Genomic DNA, 23,985 nt, shown 5'->3' with positions numbered 1-23,985 from the left:
GGTTCACTGAATGAAAGTATTACTGAATAGACAGTGTTGTAAGTAAATAAATGAAAGACAATTTCTATTGTCTACAATCTTAATATATAAGTTGAACTAGTATTAGATCTATATTAGACATTGAGTCTGTTTGTATAAGTTAGTCTGCTGATGGGATGCAAGTACAGGCTGGAATATAGAGACCAGACAAAGTTCACATTCCTTCAAGTGTCCTGTTGGAGACACCAGAATGAGAGACATGTTTTAACTTGCAAGTTAAAAATATGTTTAAGATACTTGCACAAAAATATTTGGTATCAGTTCAGTTGCAGAGAAGATGAAAGTGAGAAAACAATGAGCAAAAGAATAAAGATCATAGGATTTTGGGTCAGTCAAGTGAATCTCGTGTTATTGATTCGGTGTTTTAATGGAAAAGTATGGTATGTTACAAAATATCTGCTTTGAGTATTTGAAAAATATGATAAAATTATAAAAGAGAATTTAATTTGGAAACCTTATGTAAAATAGGATTTTGAGTTGTTTTTGTAATTATCATTGGATCTTCTCTTCAGGTCAGGACTTGTTGCGTCGAGAACTGGACACACGGTTTCTAGCTTCACACAATAGGTCTATCAACATCCCTCCTCCTCCATACATGACGTCAGAGTTCCACCACCACCAACATCAGCACACTCACATGCACCAACATGGCTCATTTCTCTCACCACCACCATTCCTGCATCAACCTATTGCTACATTATTGAGCAAGGTAAGCCTACTTGCCTCACTAATAAACAATGTAATCCTACTTCTCTATTAATGAGATGGGTAAGCCTAAATCTTAATACCCCATTAATGAGCAAGGTAACCCAATTAGAAGTATGCAGTATCATAAGACAGAAACTTGTACTACTTTGACTGTATTATTTCATCAATTGGATACCAAATATACAATATTTAAGTTCAATAAAGATATTTTTATTACTATTTACATGACAAGACTTTAAAAAGATATTAATAGCATAGGCCTGCAAATTTAAACTTTGTAAAGGTTGTTTTAATTTTACTAATGGATTTCCTATAATTAGCTATGTATATTTCAAAAATAATAATGATTTTTTACAGATTTGGAAGAAAAAGTAATTGGATCAAATTATTATTTTGTTTACCTCGATGAATCTTTTATTATTGTGTTTGTTAACACAAGTACAAAAAAGCAGAAGGAAAGGGAAGAGCATTGATGTCAAATGAATATTCATCCTGATTTTTGTGAAATCTTTGTCTTTTAATCTGAAAAGTACATGTTGTGGTCTTTCTTTGATATATTGTATCCAGAACATCTTATCTCAATGGCCAGCAATAATCAGCCATTATTAATGTCCATCTTCCCTGATACCTTCTTTCTAATTTCCAGATGTCTTGATGAAATCTTTCCCCTTGTTCTTCACTAATGACACCAAGATTTTCAGAGAAATAGCATGTGAGTGTAAGAATGAACTTTCAAGTTCGTATTACGATCCAACTCTTTGAATTTATTGAGTGTGTTAATGACAATATTTTAATAATTTGGCTTCTTGTTGTTTCATAAAAAATTGTCAGTAACATCTCTAAAATCAATCCATGCTTTTTTTTCAACCTTCCTCATTGTCCTCTTGAACTGTTCATCTGAAGTCAATTTCATAATCTGAAGCTCGACCAAAATCCCTTCTGAATGAGCTTGGAACTTTTCACATAGATACTTGAAACAGTTGCCATCTTTGTCTAAGATTTTTAGAAACTACCTCATCAAGCCCAGTTTTAATTGACATAGAGGTAATAGGATTTTCTTTGTGCAAGTCCAACTTTCACATTCAATGTTTCTTTGATCCTGATATCAGGCTGACTCTGTGTGGCCATTATTTTTTTACCCAGTGTCTCAAATATTGCAGACTTTGTATGGAGCCCTTGATTTGTTTTGGTCCCAAAGTTGTTTTCCAAAATATGCATAATAAACTTTTTTGATGAATTTTGTATTGTTTTGCTTCTGTTTCTTCACAACACATTTACCACAAATAGAATATGTTTGAGGCATGTACACAACCTTGTGTTTCCATAGCAATGAATAAATAATATATTTTTTAAAATGTCAAAGTGCATGCACAAACAAATACTATCCAGAAATGACATGTTCTTGGCCTGTTAATCTGTTATATATTAGTGGTGTATTTCTTGTGGGTTGTAGAATGATTGATAAGACTCACATCATGATTGGTCTAGATAAATCTATAGCCAATGGTTGTAAACATGACAAAATGTGACCTGATTTTAATAAAAATGATTCACTTGTGTAAAGGTATATATGACATTTTCTGAAATATCTGCATGTGATGGAGAAGAAGGGATATCATTTTCATATTCAGCATACATAAATTATCACAGAATATGTAAAAACTTCAAGACAATACAACCATCTCAGTCTTGTGTATTTGCTGTTGTATAAAATTGTTCCAAAAAAAGTAATAATAAATCAAGACATTTCAATCAACTCCACTTTTTTCTGCTGAAACCAAGAACTGTTACTAAGGGTATGTTATATTATAGAACTTTCATGATTAAACAACAACAAAAGAAAAGAATACAAACTGACTAGAATCGTATATACATCAATATATAAACAGCAAAGAAAAACTTAACAAAGACTGATTTTAGTTATAATAATATTATGAGGTTACTTCTGTTGAAAATGCTGTCTTATAATGTAAGAAAGAATTCTTTTAATATCCATCAATTTTTCTTAAGATTGGTATTTCTGTAACAAAAGAAAGCAGAAGAGAATAGCATTTAACTAATGTGTCTTTTTCCAAGTCTCTTGTTTTTTGAACACTTTTTTACTAATTTTGGTTATCTTGTACTAAGATAGTGCTAATGTTTTGGGGGTGTTTTGTTTTTTAGCAGTTGAACTATCAAGAATACAATCATTGCTTAACTTGCAGTTACTATCTTATTTGTTATATTATTAAAATCCATGTTTTGTGTTGTGATAAGTTGTGGCATCGCAATTAAAACTTGTAATACTGTTGAACAATCTATGCTGAGAAGTACTAAAACAATGACAAATTATTTACTGTATTTGCTCGAACATAATGGTCATCCAATTTCTAAAAGGTTAAAGTGAAGAAAATTTGTTTTTTATATATACATCAGTTGTACAAAATGTATTGAATATTTTCTAAATCCAGTAAACAACTACTGATGTATCAAACATTTTTACAAGTTTTTTTAATAGTTTATACATGATAATACACTAAGACCATCATTCATCTTCATATAAATCTTCATTGTCACTATCATCAGATTTACTTCCATGAACTTACACTTCATCTTCTAATTCCCACAACATCTGATGATTCATCTCATCCATTATATTAGATGTACAACATTTATAGAAACTTTTAATGATGTTTTATGGTAACTTCTAGTAAAATACCTGACAAACCTGAATGTGTGGGAATGTGATGTGTGGTCAGTTTTTTGGGAGAAGTTTATAGTAAGCAAAAGTATGTATGCTAATGTCAGGTGACTGTGAGTAGGAAATCTGTATTTAAGGGCTGAATAATTTTAATAAAATTTTCTTAATTTGGTGAGTGAAGATAGCCCATTTCCCTGGTTATAAAGCCCTCCTTGAGTCTTACTAAAAATGTTTATATTGATGAAAATTTTATGAAATATATTTGAAATTTGTACACATGACAAAATGGAAAATATTTAATGGGAGACTTGAGTCCTTTTTAATATATCATATATTAACATAAATAAAATTGTGGCATTGCATATACTTTATTATTTGTTACTATACAGCTGATCAACTAACTGATTAATGATTGTATTATAAATTTATTTTCTTCTTATGAAAGGTAAATCTGTAATATAATAATTAAATAGATGGTTTGCTCTGTAGTATTAAATAATCAATTAGGCACAATGCCATGGTATACTTTTCAAACTTAAATTAACTTAGGCTACTATATAATGAATTGAAAAGAACTTCTAACTTAATGAATATTGCATAAACATCACCATTATAAGAAGCCTAACTGAATTTCTTTCGTTTGTTAACCCAAGCTGTGCTGATGAGCCTTGAATAGGAGAAGCTGCAGTTCATGAGAGAGGATATAACCAATTAAATTTTATCTTTGGTTACAGTAAACCTGTAATATAATAAGAAAACATGTCAGTTTATTTAAAAGACACAAATATGTGTACATAAATTTTCAGGTTTAATATTTTGTATTTTTTTTCTCTTAATTAAATTTGTAGGATTTCATTAGAATAAACATATTTATTAAAGTCCTTTGAATATTTTTTAAGTCTTAAAGTATTTCATGGATTTGTTTTTTCAGTTTGATAAGCTCCCGAAGCTGGAAACACAATATTATGGAAGAAGCCCAGTAAGTAAGGTATTTCATTTTTTCTTTAATAAATTTATTTCAGAAATCAGTCAGACTGTATATTTAAGTATGGAATGGAATAAAGTTACGCTAGTCACAGTCAGACTGTATATTTAAGTATAGAATGGAATAAAGTTATACTAGTCACAAGTTGTAGAGTAAAATTTTCAAAAATTAAGAAGGGTATTTTTATTAGAAGATGTAACATTTCTAGGTACGTGGTTTATAATATTTCTACAGCTAGGACTATCCAACCCTTACAAAGGATTCTCTCCTTTTTTGGGTAGTGGTGTCACTCCATATGCTCCACCATCTCATGTTCCCACTTTCCAACCAAAGGTTTGGCATCAGACTAAATTATACCCTTAAGATACATAATATTTAGTGTGTGTAGTGCTATTACTGTATTTAGTTATACACACTAACAAGTAATTTTACAAACTAATTTAAGTAAAGTCAAGTTTTATTCAAGTCCTGTGTGTAAGGTTACTTTTGTACATTTATGGTAAAGTGAATAACAACTATTTGTCTGTATTATCCTACTTTATATAAGGTTTCCCAATAGATACCAGAACTATAGTTATATCAGCCTTTATTGAGGTTTATTAGCTGTTGATTCTTTTACTAACCAACAAGATTTAATTTTAAAATGTTTTGTACCACATACTGAAAGAAAGGACCAATACCTTGGTTAATTATCTTAACTGTTACTTGTATTTTAAATTAATACAGCAAACACCTTCAGATAAATGTTTATATATTTTATCCAACGTTTTGAGATATGCCTTTTTCATGAGCCAATGAATGTCACAGGCCACAAAACTGATTGTAAATTATAGTAGAATATAAAAGTACAACAATACGATGGGATGGCACACGTTTAAGTGCAATAAAAGTTTTGTAAAAAGGGTTAAAGTCACAAATCATGAAAATAAGTGCTACAAAGAAAAATAATATTATAAGAGCCAAACATTGTACTTGTTAATGGAAGGATTCTGGGATTGAATCAAAATAGATTCTTTAAATATTCTTTCAAGAAAATTAAAACAAATCCCTTACGTATTTATTCAGTATGGTATCTCATCAATAATGCATTGATGTAATGTTCAGTAGTGGCTTCTTTGTTGTCAAGATTTGAAATGGCACAAATTACTCTGAAAGGATCATGATTGAATTTGCCTATATATGTGTATGTTTTACTTTGTATATGATGTTCAACTGAATGACTGGATTCACCTTTATATGTGTACATGTCACTTCATAGATGGTGTTCAAATGAATGACTGGGTTCACCTGTGTATATGTGCATGCCGTTTTGTAGATGGTGTTCAACTGAGTGACTGGGTTCACCTGTGTATGTGTATGTGTTATTTCATAAATGGTGTTTCTAAATTTGCAGGATTTCTCTAAGCCATTGGTCTTAACTAAATCACTTTTTTGATTTACTAACAAGGTAATTCTTGATATCTACTCATCTCTTTAATAATGCTTGTACAAGTAAAAATTTAATGAAATATATCCTTATTCCTTATTTCAGTAGTAATATGGATGAACCACAGTGTAATTTTTCACTTGGACCTCATGATTTGCCTAAACTCACACCTCCCAGAGCATGTTCTACTTTCTAAACCTACCCCTCCTATAACATGCCATACTTCCTAAAATGACTCCTCTCAGAGCATGTTCTTCTTTCTAAACCCACACCTCCTATAACGTTCTCTACTTCCTAAACCCACTCATCCCAGAGCATGTTCTATTTCCTAAACCCACTTTTAAAAGTTATTTTAAAATAGTTATTGTTTTTGATCCAGTCTTTTAAAAAACGAGCAGTTAGCTATCACTGAGTTAAAAAGAAATGCTTGTATAACTGTTAAAGTGAGTGACAAGTGTAATGGTTTTACGTTAATGGATACATCTACATATGTAGAAATGATAAAGGCCCATCTAATTGTGAATCATTCAACAAAAGAACTGGAAAAAAATATTCAAGATATTTTGAACAATTTTAAAAGTAAGACCACTAAACCAGTGACTTCTAGACAATCTAAGACCACCTCATTCCAAACTCTGAACTCTAAATTACCTAAAAATCATAAATCTGACATTACCTCCAAGACCAACAGTCTCCATATACAAGTCATCATTAGTGTCTGTGTCTTGGCTATTTCACCCTCTCCTTTAAAGTCTCCCTTCACACCTAAATATCACCAACAGATTTCTCAATAGGTTATGTGTAGATGGTTTACAGATACGTTTGAACACTATCGTATTTACTCTTGATGTCTCTATGTACATTTACATTCCTGTAGAAGAAAGTATAAGCTCAATTATGAGGTTTTTTAGATCGACTGCACTTTCTAGTACCAATGATGCTCCTACAGAACTTGTTGAACACTCTCCAAAATTTGTTCTCAGCAGCAGTTACTTTAAATTCAGTTCAGCTTTTTATAAACAATTCAAAGGTGTCACTATGGCAAACTGTTGTTTTGATCTCTAGTTGCTATGAACAACAATATTTCTGTTTTGGCATCTATCTTTAGCTGCTGTGAGCAACAATATTCCTGCTGTTTTGGCCTCTGTCTTTAGTTGCTGTGGACAACAATGTTGCTGTTGTTTTAGCCTCTGTCTTTAGTTGTTTTGGCATGTCTCTAGATGCTATGAACAACAATATTGTTTTGTCTTTCTTAAATTATCAGCTGTTACTCAGTGGAATTTCAAAACTAATCTTGAATCAGCTAGGTGGTACAAATTTATTGAGGACACTTTTAGTGTATGTAACCATGAAATCCTTTCTCCTTTAAGAGTTATAGAATTCATTTATAATGAACATCTGAAACAAAACTCACACTTATCCATACTGATAATGTCTGGAAGTCTATACCCACCATAGTCACAAATAAAAACAGCAAACTTATTACTAACATATATTATAAATTATTAGTTAATCCCGTTATTGTACATTATAACTTGTACTATGTACCAAATGGGTTGTTGTTATCAGTCGACTCAGTAAGGAGTTTTAAAATATGTAACACCATGAGTGGTAAGATACAAGCCAGAAGGAAATATCAAAAGCTATTGTTGTCCAATGGCTATCTAAATGGTTCCATTACTAAAATATTCAACAGTTTAGACCCAAGATTTTAACAAAGAACAGCATAAAAAAAAGGGACCACGTCAAAACACTTTAAACCTGTAAGGAACATGCTTTTTATTGATAAACCTTTAACTGTTTATGTTTTAGCTAATATTATTCCTCAAGTGTTAGAAGATTTGAATATTCACATCATACAGAAAGTGAAGGACACACTTACTGGTTCAGCCTTCAGTAGCAACAATTCATTCAAATCCAAAAAAGTGATTTACTAAGACCAATATCTTAGAAAAATCCTGAAAACTTAGAAACACTGTCTGTGAAATGATGTGTTCATAGTGTTCAGCCACATACGTACTTGACTGCAATCGTCCACTACATGATTATTTCAGTGGACATACTTGTGTTACTATTGAACATAACATCAGTGCACACAGTGTAATGAATGAGACATCTTATTGGATCAACTTTCTTGACAGAAATTTCAAGAATCTCTTTCTATTTGGTCCAAATACCCTTTCATTAACAACGTCTGGCTTCTTTAATACCATTATTTTTCTTTATTTTATATTCTAGTATTCATTTATTTTTAACACTTACCAACAGTGACTCTATCTAATCCATCAATACACTTTTATTTACTAGTCCATTATATTGTTGTTAGTTTTATATTCTTTCCAGTTACTATAACATGAAATAAGTTCTGTAAACTGAAACTTTGAGTAGAATAAATAAACATTTATCTGAAGGAGTTTGTGTTTGTCTTTAAAAATGGTTTCCATCCTTCAGTCAGCGTTGAAAATTTTGAAAAATGTTAATTCTGTTTCTAAAATCTGAGAGTTTCAGTATGTTAAGAAAAATAAGAAACTATTATACCTTTCAATAAAGTAATGTTCTGTATTGTGTATAAAAAAGCAATGGAAAAGCAGTGAGACTGTAATATCCTTGAATAAAAGTAATGATCTCTGTTGTAGATAGAAATAGAGGAAACATAAATATTGGATGGTTTGTGAAAGACACATTAAACAATTGAATCCTTTTCACAGAAGCCAGGAAGGTGGTGTGCCATGCATGTACATGTTGCCTGGGAAATATATAAGCATCAACATCAGACCTCTAGTGGAAACCCTCCTCCTGATGTTATACGATCCCCCAGTCACCTATTTCCTCGACCACAGGAGTTCTCCCTTTTAACTTCTCCAGTGCTACCATATTTAGGTAAATATTGGTTGTATGAGTGGTGTAACCTGGCTGGTGGTTTTGGTTTATCACTATTTTATATACATATCAAAACATATAAAATAATCATAAAAATTGTGTAATTATAAATAAATTAGAGTTTAGCATAAAAAATAATACTAAATTAGCACCATGTTGCATTTACTAACCTACTTTGCACTGCAGCTACTAGCAGTATACTTCCAAAGTGTTTAATGCACACCAATAGGCCGAACTGTCTTTGATGCACCGACTGTCACAGATGATGCATATAATATTACTCACACAGTCAGCAATGGCTATGGTAGGTAATGAAACATCACTGTTGGTGTTGGTGAGTCATGATAGGTAACAAAACATTGCAGCTGAGTGTTGGTGAGTCACGGTAGGTAACAAAACATTGCAGCTGAGTGTTGGTGAGTCATGGTAGTTAATGAAATGTTACAGTAATGAGGTAATGTTTGAGTACATTCTTGCCTGACAGCTAGAAAAACATTGTCAAAATGCTGTAAAGAAAAAGTAGATCATCTTCCAAATATTTTATTTGAAGGATTTTACAAACAGTATTTCATATTTGTAATAAATTTCCTAGAATCTGATATCCTTTTAGTATGATATTAACAAATCTAATGCTGTTGCATCCATTAGTTGCTGTTAACAGGACAGACTTGCACTTTAAAACTGTTGATAATTAAACAATTATCAACTTATCTTCACTTGAGACATCAGGAGAAGTGGTTCGAGACTTTTTTTACAGTTTGATGTAGTCATGGAGAAGTTAGGATATTTCAGTAGGTTTACACTATAATTTCATGATAAATGCTCTCCACTGGTTTATATTGACATGTTACACTGCTCACTTAATGATACATTGTGATTGTAGACACATTTTATGTAATCAACTGTCTGCTGATACTTTCCAATGATTTCTGCCCTTAAATGATGTCGGTATTGTTTACCTCTCGTTGTATTAAGTTCTAATAAAACTTTTCACTTTGTACCTAATACTCTATAAGAGGACAAAGATGGTTAGGCCTAGTACGTAGTAACACATTACAGAATTTTAGATGAAAAGTGCATAAAAGCAATGTTCAAGTTGTTTGCTGTACCCCACTCGAGATGAGACCTTTTACTGAATCCTGAAGTCGTTGACATCTAGCAGCTGTTTTACATTCTATTTAATTTGCTGCCTAAGTAAATAAGTGATTCCACATTTTTAATAATGTTTAATAAATATGTACAAGAATGGCTAACATAATTTGTGCCAAATAAAAACATGTATCTATATAAAACATTGGGATATTCTTTTAGTTTCAGCTACAGAAGTCAGTTACTTGGTTTAATGACCTTTTATTGTCAATCAGCAGTTACAGGTGAAATGTGTAGCGTTATATATGGAGAGTTATTTTACAGTAAGCATAATAAGCACTAACTATCACCTGATTAAATATTTTAATATTATAGGGTAATGTTATTAAAATGTTGGCATTTGTTTCAGATTCCTCTCATGGAAGAATACCACATGAAGGTGCACCTATAAACAGCATTCTCACTTCAGCAGCTAACATAGGTAGAGTAACAGTACTTCAAACACAATAAAGTTGGAGTAATAGTTTTGTTAGTAACCTATGGAACTGTATAATTAATTAAAAAATCCATAAAAAAAAGTAGACCAGTTCTGATTTTAATAATTACAACCCCCAGTACTGAGTAATCATCAGGTAAGAGTTATGTTGTAAAGAGTTCAACATTGTAATTTATAAAATAAGAATTTTCCTTCTGTGAGAATTGTATTTTGGAACTAACACTAACATTACATTTGCTTATTGGGGTTTAGAGTGCTAGAAAACTTGGTTGAACCACATTTGTTTTATCCTGCCATCTTTAGGGTTTTAATGTAGTGTAAAATTAATAACCAGATATGTTTTCTTTTTGTAAAGCATTGAGACTTGTATTTCATTGTTACAAATCCAAGTATTAGACTGTTAATGAGGTTCAAATATCAGATGTGAAGAATTGTAAGGAATGGTTTAGGATGAAATAAAATATTTCTTTGCCACTTTAACTTTAATGTTAAGTCAGTGATTATTGTTATGGACTGAAATTCTGTGTTACCTTTTACTCTGCACTTTGGGGCCATAGGTGACAGTCAAATCCAACTGTTCAGCCTAACCAGAGTTGACAGTGGTGTTGACCACCTGCTTTTCTTCAAATATTCAAATATGGACAACTAGTGCAACAAGCCTACTTGTAGCTTTGAGAGGAACAACTGGACAAACTATTTCATCCCATGGTCATTCATCCCTCATGGCAGAGTGTCATTGTAAGAAAAATTGCTCACTGTCCTCAATTATACTTGTTATTCAACATTTTAGAAAGGGTATCATCCTCCCAAGACCCAAAATAATAATAAAAATAAATTCATTTTCTGGGTTGGATTTAATGTACTTCCCAAGATGATGCCTAAAACTTCCTAGGTGTAAGAAAGAAGTATCATCAAACAGCTGTTATTTCAAATCATCCAAAACCAGTGTTAATTTTAAGTTCTAATCTTCATGATTCCGTGATACTGCCCCTCGGTGTGGATTCCAGTGCGTGGTGAGAGAACCTCCGGGAAGGTTCTGTTCTGTCTGTTTACCTCATCTGGGATCTAAACATCCATCCACGTGTTTGCTGTGCATGGCGACCCATGAAGGGAAGGAGAGGATCCTGGTGGTTGAGGAGTCCAACCAACATACCACTTTAGAGTTGAATTCTTGTAGTCGAGCAGCCTTGGGCTGGTTTACTAGAGCTAGGGTCAACCAAGTACCAGTGTTGGATGTTCTCAACAGGTGTTGTGGACATTGTATCTGATGCTGGTGTTTGGGTATAGTGCTCACAAAACCCTGGTGTTGCTGCAGTGTCCTTGTTTGACATTGTAGTGGGTCCTCTCATAGAGCTCCATGGTGGGTGGGGTCAGTGGGCACTGAAATATCCCTTTTTTATTATTATGGATTCTCCAAATAAAAACTTAAACAAAATAGTGAAAAAACAGTCCATAGGTAAACGACCACGTCTTGAAGTTTCTGAGCAGCAATCTTCAGCATCTGTACCACCTGTTGTACCTCATTTTCTCTACATTCTCTTTCAGAGAAACCTTTAGGGCAAATGTCCCCCTTTTTTATTCAGAAGGGACTGGAAGGACTTGCTGGCTCTCCAAAGTCAGTAAAGAAGCTTCGATCTGGTGACATTGGTGGAAACATCTTCATCTCAACACAGTAAACTCCTCTTTCAAAAGCAATTGGGGATATACCTGTTGAGGTTACACCTCATGCTACTTTGAATTCATCACGAGGAGTTATTGTTGAGAGGACTTTGAAGAACATTCCCAATTTGGAGATTCTTGCTGGTTTCTCCACCCAAGGAGTTTCTGCAGTGAGGCATATCTCCACTTGTAAAAATTGAGTTGCCATGCAGACCAATGTCCTTATTCTGACATTTAGATCACCATCTTCACCTGTCACCATCAAGGCAGGTTATCTTAATTGCAGGGTTACAGCCATACATTCCAAACCTTCACAGATGTTTCCAGTGTCAGCAGTTTGGTCACTCAAAGATGTCATGTTGTGGTTCCTTGACGTGTGCTTGTTGCAGTGGCAAGGGCCATGATACCTATGAGTATGAAACGGACCCTTATTGCATCAATTGCAATGACTCTCACTCATCCTACTTTCATTCTTGCCCTAAATGATTGGAAGAAAAAGAGGTGCAGCATTTTGAAAATGATTCATAACATTACTTATCCTGAGTCTTGAAAGTTGCTGTCCACTACTTCATCGTGGATGTATGCTGCTGCACTTCATTTCACTACTATAGTGTGAGTGCAGATGGATCTCTCTGTGCCTCCAAAAGAATCATTCTCAAAACAAATGAAACATCTTTTGATCTCCATGGTTAAAAAAGTTGACAAATCAATTTTAATACCCATCTCTGTCCATCACATACATTCCAGCAAATCCCAAGATCCACTTCCATTGGTTCTGTGTATGGGCGTTTCCTCAGGTACATATTATTCTCCCACATCAAGATGCAAAACAATCATTTGTTCACGTCTGTAGTCACTGGAATCCTCTTCCAACAGCAGAGACCTGCCTAATCAACCCAGGGCAGGATCAATGGAGGTCAATAGACCCCCTTCAAATAAAAACAGTAAAGAAAAAAAGACATGGTCATAAACAGAAAGGTTTTCCACCTAAAAATGGCTGCCTTGATACAATGGAACTATCTAGGTTTACATTTTAATCTGGATGACATCAAAACACTGATTACTTCCTACCATTCTGTATGTCTTTCCTTACAGGAAACATTTCTGAAACCTGCTGATACAGTCACCTTTCGGCAGTTTTCTTTGTGCAGAAATAACAGGCTGTATGATGGACAAGTGCACGAAGGGGTGGCACTGTTGGTTGATCAGCATGTACCCACCGTGTCTTTGCCACTTGACACACCATTGAAGGCCGTAGCCATCTGTGTTTTTTTGGGTTGCACCATCATTGTTTGTTCTCTCTACCTGTTGCCTGGAGAGACATATAATCAATTAGACCTTGATGTTCTCATTGAACTTTTTAATCCTGGGGGACTTTAATGAACATCATCCCTTCTAGGGAGGTGCTGATATTGATAGGAAAGTTTGCTCTGTAGAGAACATGCTCTCTGATCACAACCTTTCTCTTTTCAATAGCAGTTCTTCTCCTTATTTTCATCACCAAGTCAGTCTTTTACTGCTATTGATCTCTCAATTTACTGCCCTTTACTATTCTCTCATTTTTCATGGAGGGTTGACAATAATCCACAAGGCAGAAATCATTTTCCTGTAATTTTAAGAGAGTTTGGCTATTGTCATTGCCACCCAATCCATGTGCCCACGTGGAAGCTGGATCAAGCAACCTGGCACTCTTTCATTGCTCTTGCAAACTTGATCCTGCTGTCATCTGTAAGCCATCAATAGACGACTGTGTGGCAGCAGTGACTGACTGTATTGTACAAGCAGCTGCTCAGTGTATTCCTAAAACTTCAATACGTTTTCCACGATATCCTCGTCCATGGTGGAATCCTGCCTGCCACATGGCATGGAAGGCTCAAAAACGAGCCTGGGATACTTTTTCTAGGTGTCGCACACTCTTGCACTACCTCGCTTTCCAGCAGGCTCGAGCACATGCTTGGTGGGTAAGATGTTAAAGCCAGAAGGAATCTTGGATTAAGTTCACAAACAGCATATCTTCAACCACCAGTTCGAAAGACATAGGGGACAAGATTCGAAGTTCAGTGAGCAATACAATTTTGTCCCTTTTGATCTTGCTTTCTGGTAAACAGGAAGTAGCTGATACCCAGAGCATTGCCGATACTCAAGGTGAAAGCTTTCTCAGGTTATCTGGCATTTCTGCTTCTTCCTTCACCTTCTTAGCAATCAAGACTCGGGCAGAGGGATCACCTCTTTCCTATGGCTGTAATTGTCCCTTTACACTGGTGGAACTCAAAATGGTTCTTCATAGGTCTGGCAGTACATCATTCGGACCTGATGATGTACACTATGAAATGCTACGCCATCTATCTCTTGTTTTTAATCAGATCTGGCAGGAGAATATTTTTTGATGCCTGGTGCCAGGCTATTGTCCTACCTTCCACTAAGCCTGGGAAGGATCCCAAGATTCCTTCAAACTACTGTACAGTTGCTTTGATGAGCTGTCTCTGTAAGACCTAAGAGAGGATGGTTAATGCTCATCTTATTTGATTCCTCAAATCAAACAACCTCCTCTCGCACACCCAGTGGGGGTTTCGACAACAGCGCTCCACCATGGAACACCTGATTTGACTTGAAACATCAATCAGAGAAGCCTTTCTCAAACAACAATATCTTGTATCAGTATTCTTTGACATTGAGAAGGCTTATGATACAACATGGAGGTATGGCATTTTGCGAGACCTCCATATATATGGATTACGTAGCAATTTGCCCATTTTTATTAAAACATTTTTAATGGACAGGAAATTCCAAGTTTGTATGGGTTCAACACTTTCTCGTTATTTTCTACAGGAACTTGGAGCCCTTCAGGGCTCTGTTTTAAGTGTCACACTTTTCAGTATAAAGATTAATGGCATCACTGAACAACTCCCTCTTACTGTTGCAAATTGACTCTATGTCGATGACTTTCACATCTCATGTCAGTCATCAAATGTGAGGTATATTGAGAGGCAGCTACAGACTGTCCTCAGTCATTTACTGAAGTGTACAAAAAAAAAGGCTTTAACTTTTCTCTCTCTAAAACCATACTCTTTTGCTACCAATGGGGTATTCACCTTGATCCTAAACTCCATATTGGTTAAGTTGTGCTGCCTGTGATCCCGGAAACAAAGTTCTTGGGGCTTATCTTTGATTGTAAGCTGACCTTTATACCACATGTCAAGCAGCTATGGGTCAAATGCACAAGAGCATTGAACATCCCCCATGTCTTTTCTTCCACCACTTGGGATTTAGATAGATGTTCTATGCTAAAGATATATATAGTGCTCTTATTTGATCTAAACTCAACTATAGATCACTGGTCTATAGCTCTGCCAAGACCTTGGCCTAAAAGATACTGGACCCCATTCATTACCAAGAACTTCGGCTCTGCACATGGGCCTTCTGCACTTCTCCAGTACATAGCTTATACATAGTCTCATGAACCTTCTTTGCACCTCTGCCATTTGCAACCGTCTTTACTATGTGCTTTTAGACTTTGTTCCTTATCAAAGCATCCCACCTGGGGTTGTGTTTTCTTTCCTCAGTGAGCCATACTTTTTCAGAACAGATGATCTGCTATTGCTCCTATTGGCCTTCGTATCCAGGTGCAGTTGGATAAATTGGTTCTGTCCTTGGATAACATTGCTGTATCCACTGGTCAGCCCATCCCACCATAGCTTTTTACAGTCCCCAAATGTGACCTATATTTAAGTCAATGAGAAAAGCAAACACTCCAGATTGGAAATACTGTCTGTTATTTGCTGAACGTCTTTCAAACCATCCTTCCATTCCTATTTATACTGATGGTTCAAAATTAGGTGGCTGTGTGGGCTCTGTTGTAGTTTGGTGATTGTGTGCAGAATCCCCTCTACAACTTCTGTGTTCACTGCTGAACTGTATGCCATTTCTCTTGCCCAGGATCACATAGAAGCTAAGCAGTACTCAAACTGCACTATTTATACTGACTTGCTTAGTTCTTTACTGGTCCTGGAATCGCTTCATGTTAATTCACACTCTGTTCTTGTTGATATTCAAAACCTATTGGCCCATTTCTTGTTAACATATACTTCTATCCAGTTTTTTTGGGATACCTGGCCACGTTGGTATTCATGGGATCGAGCTTGCTAACACTGCAACTAAATCTATCTGCTATGGCACTGTCGCTGCTGTGCCTGTTCCATACATGAATTATGATCCTGTATTCAAGGCTCGTCTCCGTGCCAGCTGGCAATCAAATTGGAATGCGCAATGTAAAAACAAGCTTTTTTAAATAAAACCCTTTATTGGACTTTGGGTGTCTTGCTTTTGTAAGGATCGGAAAGAGGAAGTTGTTCTAACTACACTATGCATTGGTCACAGTTTTTAACTTATCATTTTCTTTTATCTGGAACTGATGCACCAATATGTAGTCTGTGTAACACTCAGGTCACAATAAACCACAATTTAATTTCTTGCCATAGTTACGACTCTCAACGATGGCACCATTTTAAACATGTTCTATCCCAAGGTTTGCCCTTAATGTTAGACAGTGTTATTGGTGATGGTGACACTGTTCACCTTGGAAATGTTTATAAGTTTTTTAAAGGCCATTTAAGTTTTTAATTTATAAATTAGAGCTTTTGTAATGTGACTCCATTTTAAGGATCAAATTCATCCAGTTCGATTTGAAATTGGAAAATGGCAATAACATCAAATAACTCGAAACCAGAACTGGAAAGGCCAGCTTCAGGTGACTAACGCTGCTCTTTGAACTACCCGTTAGTCATCCTACAGAATTAGTATTAAAATTATGCTACAAGTTTTTTAAAACTTTTATTACTTTACTTTTTGAAAATGGACATTATGTCAAATAACTTGGAACCAGGACTGGAAAGGCCAACTTCAGGTGACTGACAGTGGTTTTTGTACTTACCTGTTAGTCTTCCTGACGAGTTATGATAATTACAGTTATGCAACAGAAAGTCCTTTACAACTTGTATTACTGTAGTTTTTCTCTTAATGCTGTGGACTAGATGTAAACATTGGTTTTATGCTATTTATGTTTTTTTAAACTTTGTGTTATTTTTCCTTAATTTCCTTTTACTAAATTCAGTTTAATTTTAACTTTTTACCAAATGTTTGGTGCAGATAACCTCGCTGCTTTGTGTCATAAAACACCAAATCTATAACCAACCAACCAAATGGGATACTGAATACTTATTTCAATTGTTGTTTTTCTTATAAATATTAAAAATTAACTTTCAGAATTAAAGTAACAGAATATAACTAAATGTATTTTTGTTTAAACATTAAGCTTAAGGGTGAACTTTATCAAATGAGACTGTGAAAGTGGCCTATTGATTGCTCTGTAGATTAAAACAGCATCTCTTTCTACAGTTTTGTGAAAGTGCCCTTCCTTTTAATTAGCCTGTTAATTAAAACAACATATTTTGTTTTACAGTTAAAATTTCATTTCTTCATTCCTCAAGATAACAACCAGTTAAAATAAATTAGTATTGTTAAAATATGAAACAGAAATGTGGCTGTTAGACTTCTTTAGACAGTAGTGACTGTTTTATCTCTTTCCCTAGACTAGATTTGACAGATTTACAAATATTAAGAAGTCATATCTGGGTGTAGGTAAATGGATGCTTGGTGAAATGAGTGAAGGTAGCAGTGATGGGCCAATTGCTACAATCCTTGTTATCCCTAATATGTTAAGATATAAAGTTACTGTTCTCTCTTCAGGTGGTGTTTCATCCTTTGTTCATACTGGCTATCATGGATTTGTGAATGATTCTTCCAATTCTTACCCAGAATTTGGAACAGCAGGTTTGTATCAAACATTGGTACACCTTATAATGTAGTAATTATGGAGAAAAATAAAAGTTTTCAGAGTTTTAATGTCTATTTTGAGTAAATGTTATGTCAAACACAATGATAAAAAGAGATTCTTGCTTCCTTAAAAATATTTAGCTATCCTTAGATTGACTTCAAAATGTGCATGTGTTTAGTCTTGTGGAAAGTAACTGGTTATTGTACATGGTTTGAATAAAGTTTTGTTAAAGTATTAAATTTAGTGATTATAATTTTGGAATATTTGAGTTGTAGTGGGTAGTTTAGCACAAGTATTTCATGGTCTTATGTTGTATAGATTTTGCTATTGTGTTTGCAGGGGCTGCTAATTCAGGAATGTTTGGCAGTGTAGATCTTACCACAACAGGGCATCCTACTGTAGTAAATCAGGACCCCTGGAATCGACTCCATTCCTTCAGACCCTTACAGCCGGATGAAAGTGTGACAAGTATTGCCCCCTGTGGAGGACTTAAGGCAGAAGCACATCAAGAACCTGTAAGAATACAATGGCAAGAGAGAAACTTAGATCAGGAACAAGAAAAGGAAAAAAACAGAAGAGTAGAGGTAGAAAAAGAGAGAAAAGTAAAGGAAGATAAAGAAAGGTGAACCTGGTGGTGAGAGTATGTGTGTAAGGTGAACCTGGTTGTGAGTGTGTATCCTTTATATCAAAAAACTAATATAAAAGTATACTGTTAATATGCTTATTATTCTAACAACAACAAAAGTCTTGTTTATCTTTCACTTTGAAAACAATCTACAAGTGAAGCTATTATCATTATAAATCTTTTAAAACTAGGGTCTAACTCTTGACTGCTGGAGTAACTAAGTTTTCCAAGTACTGTAACTGACATATCAAAATGGATAAAACTGGGGTCTAACTCTTAACTGTTGGAGTACCTAAGTTTTCCAAGTACTGTAACTGACATATCAAAATGGATAAAACTAGGGTCTAACTCTTAACTGTTGGAGTACCTAAGTTTTCCAAATACTGTAACTGACATATCAAAATGGATAAAACTAAGGTCTAACTCTTGACTGCTGGAGTAACTAAGTTTTCTAAGTAGTGTAACTGACATATCAAAATGAATAAAACTGGGGTCAAACACTTGACTGTTGGAGTAACTAAGTTTTCCAAATATTTAACTTCCTTCTTTTAGTCACTGTTCTGATATGATACATAGAATCATTCCTGAAGAAAGCTTTTACTCAAAGCACTAGTTAAAATAAAAAGTAATTTTATTTAAGATGCTAAATATAATTATTTCCTTCCTATTGCTGATAATACTAATTTTACGAAGTAAAAGTGTTTTATCTGCAAAAATACGCTTTAGAGTCAGAGAAGACATTGAACACTGAGGCTCATTGTTTTCAAAGGTTACTAGGGAAGACATTGAACAATAAATCTCACTGTTATCGATGGTTACCAGGGAAGACATTAAACACTAAGGCTTGCTGTTTTCAAAGGTTACTAGGGAAGACATTAAACAGTAAACTTCACTGTTATAGATGGTTGCCAGGGGAGAAATTGAGCACTAAGGTTCACTGTTTTCAAAGGTTACAAGAGAAGACATTGAACATGAAGACTCACTAGTTTCAAAGGTTACCAGGGAAGACATTGGATATTACAGCTAACTCATCATTTTTTAAGGTTACCAGGAAAGACATTGAACACTATGGTTCACTGTTTTCAAAGGTTACCAAGGAAGACATTGAACACTAAGGCTCACTGTTATCAAAGGCTATCAGAGAAGGCATGAACACATTATCAAAGCTCATAGCTGTTGAAGAAACACCCTGTCTGCAAGGTGTTGTCCTGTAGTAAGTGGATGCAGTGCAGATAGCCTAGCTTTGCAATATGATGAGAACAAAAACTACACACTGTTTCATTACTAAAATAACAAACAACAAACTATAAGTAATACTAGTACACAAGAGTTACTGAAAACTAGCAGATATCTGGTACATTTTTTAAAACTGTTGATAAATAAATATAAATTTTACAGTCAAACAAATCACTTGGAATCAGACCGGAAATGCAACATGTTTGTCTAGTGGGCCATTTATAACCATCTCTTGTCATTCCATGTGTTATTTGAACAAGTTGCATTGCATTCGTTTTGAGTAAGAGAAACTGTCTACCATGCAATGTTGGCAAAAATATTTTGTTTTGATGCAGTTTGTATATTCAGTACAATAGAGAACTCAGCTTTGCTAAGTAGCTGCAGAGATTTCTTGTGCTGAATGTCACTGTTCTTAATAAGTGTTTGTTTCCTAAGATTAATTGCTAAACACGTACAGAAACTGACAGGTCAAGGTTTATATCAGTATGAAATTTAAGAATTGTCAAAACTGACTAATTTTCTTGTAATATAATCTTGAAAATAAGCATTTTTGTATCTATATATTTGTGTGTGTGTGTGTGTGTACAAATATACACACACATACAATATTTTCTTTGTACAATTACTATTTCAGGAGATACATAACTTGGCAGTCATTTGACTATTATATATGTTTTCTCTACATGCAGTGGAATAGTGAGCTGTTATTGCTAAAAATGAAAGATTGTTTGTTTCCATTGTTACACACATATCTTCATTATAAGAACAAATAGTTAATAGTCATATCCGAAACTGTTGCTGTTTTAAAGTGTCTTTGTATGATTAGTGTTCCCAGTTACTGATGTACCACATTTTCTTTACTGAGTGACTTTTGTTTGTTTTAGGGACAGGGAAAAACGTGGTTTTCACCATCTTCACAACATCAATGGAATCAGGAAAAGGGAGAGTCATGGAGACAAAGAACCAAGAGAAGTGAGAGAAACTTCAAGATCTCCAGTTCAAGTACATAAACACAACGTCAAGACTGTAACTAATTTTACCACCCCAAAATCAGACATTAAAGTTGAAGAAGAACAAGACATGCCATTGAATTCTAGCTCTGGAACAACAAATTCTGTTGTTTCAGAACATCAAAGGGCAAAAACAGTGGAAAGTACTGAATCTCAAACTTCAGATAATTACTTGCCTCAAAATATGCCTCATCCTCACTTCAGTGCCATAAATAAAACACCTACACTACAAAGTAATATTGGATCACTGTCTATATCACATTTGGAACAACTGCCACTTCCCTATACATCATTACCATCCAAACCAACAGTTTCTATGACCAACAGTGCACCTGTTGAAACTCGAGATCCATACAGACTGCTAGGTAATTCCCAAGGTTGTGGTCATGATCAGATCTTCCATCGATATTTTTCACTACATTCTGTGATGCCTTTCCTGCCGTACGGCCCGTTTCAGGAGACCGAACATGCTCAGCGCCTTCGAATGGTTTCCACGCCCAGATATTGCTTCTCAAGTAGAGAGACGCAAACTTCATCCTTGCATCCTCAGACAAAACGATTACTCGTTTCTTTATGCATCTCATGGAATCCTTCCCTTTGTGTCAACTGGTAGCCTATATCCTCCACCAAAGAGTCCTTTCTTATGTGGTGTAACCAATAGTGTGGCAACAGTTAAGAATAAAAACTGTTCACCAGGAAATCCTCTTGGTTCCATTCCACCTCCTCCACTGATTTCTTTAGAAAATGATGTTATTCAGAATCAATGTAAGAGTAGAGACCCTTCTGTAATCCACTCTACCAGCCCATCAGCCATATTAGAGAATTCTCACAAAACGTCTTATGGGATAGAGAAATGTGAATTGAGATTGCAGCCAAAAGAAGCAGGCTACCAGTCTAGGTAACAGCAGGAAAAAACAACAATGTACACATGCAAGCACTTTGAAAAGCTTCTCTGTTCCCACAGTATTTGTGATGACCTGTTCATACAACAATGCAGTCTTTCTTCAATCCACATTGTTTAGGTTCTCTGCAGCTAGTTTGACTTTCATACCACAACTAAATGTAATGTTGGATTACATTCTACAACTTATCAAATGTTACATATTTGCACAAGGAAATCTTTGGTGCAGCAACTGGTCAAGTCAAGTAGAAAGATTCTTGACATATGGAAAAATTGCCTGCTACCAGATGGTTCTATAATTGAATAAAAGGAAAGCATTTTCACTTCGTCATTACAAAGTTGGATAATGTTGTTTGTTTTGTTACTTGTTCAAGGTTAGAGCATCTTATGTTGTTAGGGATTAACTCATGTAACACATCCAATGTAAAACATTCATAATTTTATCACTTTCACTGTTTCTATAAATCACCTGCGGGTTTCATAATATTAGGTGAATGTATTAACTTTCTAACTTGAGTTTGTTGCCTTTTTTTCTCATTTTATCGAATGAAAACTTGTTACAATGAGATTCCACCTGATGTTTATTTATAAAATATTTTATATAAAACACTGTGAAATTCCACCTGTTTGTTTGTAAAATATATTATATAAAACACGGTGAAATTCACCTGGTGTTTGTTTGTAAAATATCTTATATAAAACACGGTGAAATTCCACCTGGTGTTTATTTATAAAGCAGATTTTTATATAAAACCTGTTCTCCAAGGATCTTTTTCTTAATACTAGAATCCAAAAAGGAGACACCAGTCAATAATTTGTACAGTGAAAAAACGTTTTTATTCAGTGTATACTTTAAATAAAATGCTTTGAAAAAGTGTCCAGTTCCATTTTATCCTGTTCTATCAACCGCATAACATTGATAGCTGCGAAAGTTATCTTTAAACGCTTTTAAATAAAAAATACATGTACACAAAAATAAAGAACAGCCTAAACACACGTTAAAATAGAAGAAAACAATATCCTGTAAACACGATAAGATTAGTAGTAGGTACAACTTTATTTTTTTCGACAATTCCCTGGTATTGGAGTTTTATTTTCCTTTAAAAGTGTTCGTTTAATAATTTTAAATATCGGGAATGACATAATATTATGAGCTCAATCTTAAGTTATCATACAATAATTCCAGTGGACTTACTGACTTACCTTAAAATATTAGCCACAAATGGATTTGTTTGTTTGTTTTGGAATTTCGCACAAAGCTACTCGAGGGCTATCTGTGCTAGCCGTCCCTAATTTAGCAGTGTAAGACTAGAGGGAAGGCAGCTAGTCATCACCACCCACCGCCAACTCTTGGGCCACTCTTTTACCAACGAATAGTGGGATTGACCGTCACATTATACACCCCCACGGCTGGGAGGGCGAGCATGTTTAGCGCGACGGGGGCGCGAACCCGCGACCCTCGGATTACGAGTCGCACGCCTTACGCGCTAGGCCATGCCGGGCCACCACAAATGGAACAAAATCTCGAAACATGCCCCAGAATAATTGTATTTGTATTACTAATGAATTGGTAAAATGTAAATAAACCATGCATAGGATTTTATTACAATGAATATAATAAAGTACTAACAAATTTCATTGTAAACAAAGATATATTTCGTTTTGTCTAACGTTACAATGAAGGTTATTGTATAATAGTTTTCATTGTAGGTTTATTTGTAGCTCCATCTACCATGAAGGTTATCATAGAATATCTTTCATTGTATATTAATTGGTATTTGTAAGCAAACTAAAAATTACTGTGATTTAATTAATGGAAAATCCCTAACCTTAGATGCACCATTCATAGAAATGAAACAGGCTTAAAACTACCCATCGCGGCAGCAACCAGAAAAGGGTTATGTTCAGGGTAGGAGTGTTACTATCACATGATATGAAAACACTGGATGTGTAATTATTGATAATTGTAGGTTGATTTCAGGGTATTCAAGATTTCTTTTTACACACGAATTTACGTTACGAAGTTTGATTTAACTGCCGGAAGGTAACGAAATAATATAGTGTGAATTTTATAAATACACACACACCCCTTTTTGAGGTCAAATTAATTTTCGTATCCGAGTGTTTTCTCTCCATGGTTCCGTCTTTATGTTAACATTCAAATAATGTTTATAGTATAGATTATATTCCTTATTTGGCAAATTCACTAAAAATTATCATTATAATCTTCCTATTTTAATATTCATTATATTGTAAAATAATTCAACCTCCACTGCTACGACATTGTTACCAGCACTGTACCAACAGTATTAGCTACAAGTTAATCATTGTTTTGTCAGAAACTTACGTTGCAATTATGCGAAGGTGTGGAGGGAATTTATCCTTTATGAAACATTACTTTCATAATAACTTATATTC

General features: G+C 34.5%; 1 protein-coding gene across 13 annotated transcripts in view; it reads left to right on the top strand.

Annotated features, from left to right (window-relative positions):
* LOC143244139 (uncharacterized) overlaps positions 1-22,442 on the top strand; it is a 108,789-nt gene extending 86,347 nt beyond the window's left edge. Inside the window, exons 6-13 of one of the 13 annotated variants that reach the window (XM_076488281.1) lie at positions 552-748; positions 4,359-4,415; positions 4,647-4,745; positions 8,547-8,718; positions 10,217-10,288; positions 17,708-17,791; positions 18,135-18,429; positions 20,541-22,442. In XM_076488281.1, the coding sequence (XP_076344396.1) occupies positions 552-748; positions 4,359-4,415; positions 4,647-4,745; positions 8,547-8,718; positions 10,217-10,288; positions 17,708-17,791; positions 18,135-18,421 (968 nt within the window). In that variant the 3' untranslated portion in view covers positions 18,422-18,429; positions 20,541-22,442. Of the gene's footprint in view, positions 1-551; positions 749-4,358; positions 4,416-4,646; positions 4,746-8,546; positions 8,719-10,216; positions 10,289-17,707; positions 17,792-18,134; positions 18,461-20,540 lie in introns of all 13 variants that reach the window. The other 12 variants (XM_076488271.1, XM_076488274.1, XM_076488273.1 and 9 more) reach the window with 12 other exon arrangements.
* Positions 22,443-23,985: the final 1,543 nt, after the last annotated feature.

The sequence above is a fragment of the Tachypleus tridentatus genome, chromosome 2, assembly GCF_004210375.1.
Source record: "Tachypleus tridentatus isolate NWPU-2018 chromosome 2, ASM421037v1, whole genome shotgun sequence".
Classification (NCBI taxonomy): domain Eukaryota; kingdom Metazoa; phylum Arthropoda; class Merostomata; order Xiphosura; family Limulidae; genus Tachypleus; species Tachypleus tridentatus.
The sequence above is the reverse complement of the archived record's forward strand: the minus strand, read 5'-3'. Positions and strand labels throughout refer to the sequence as shown.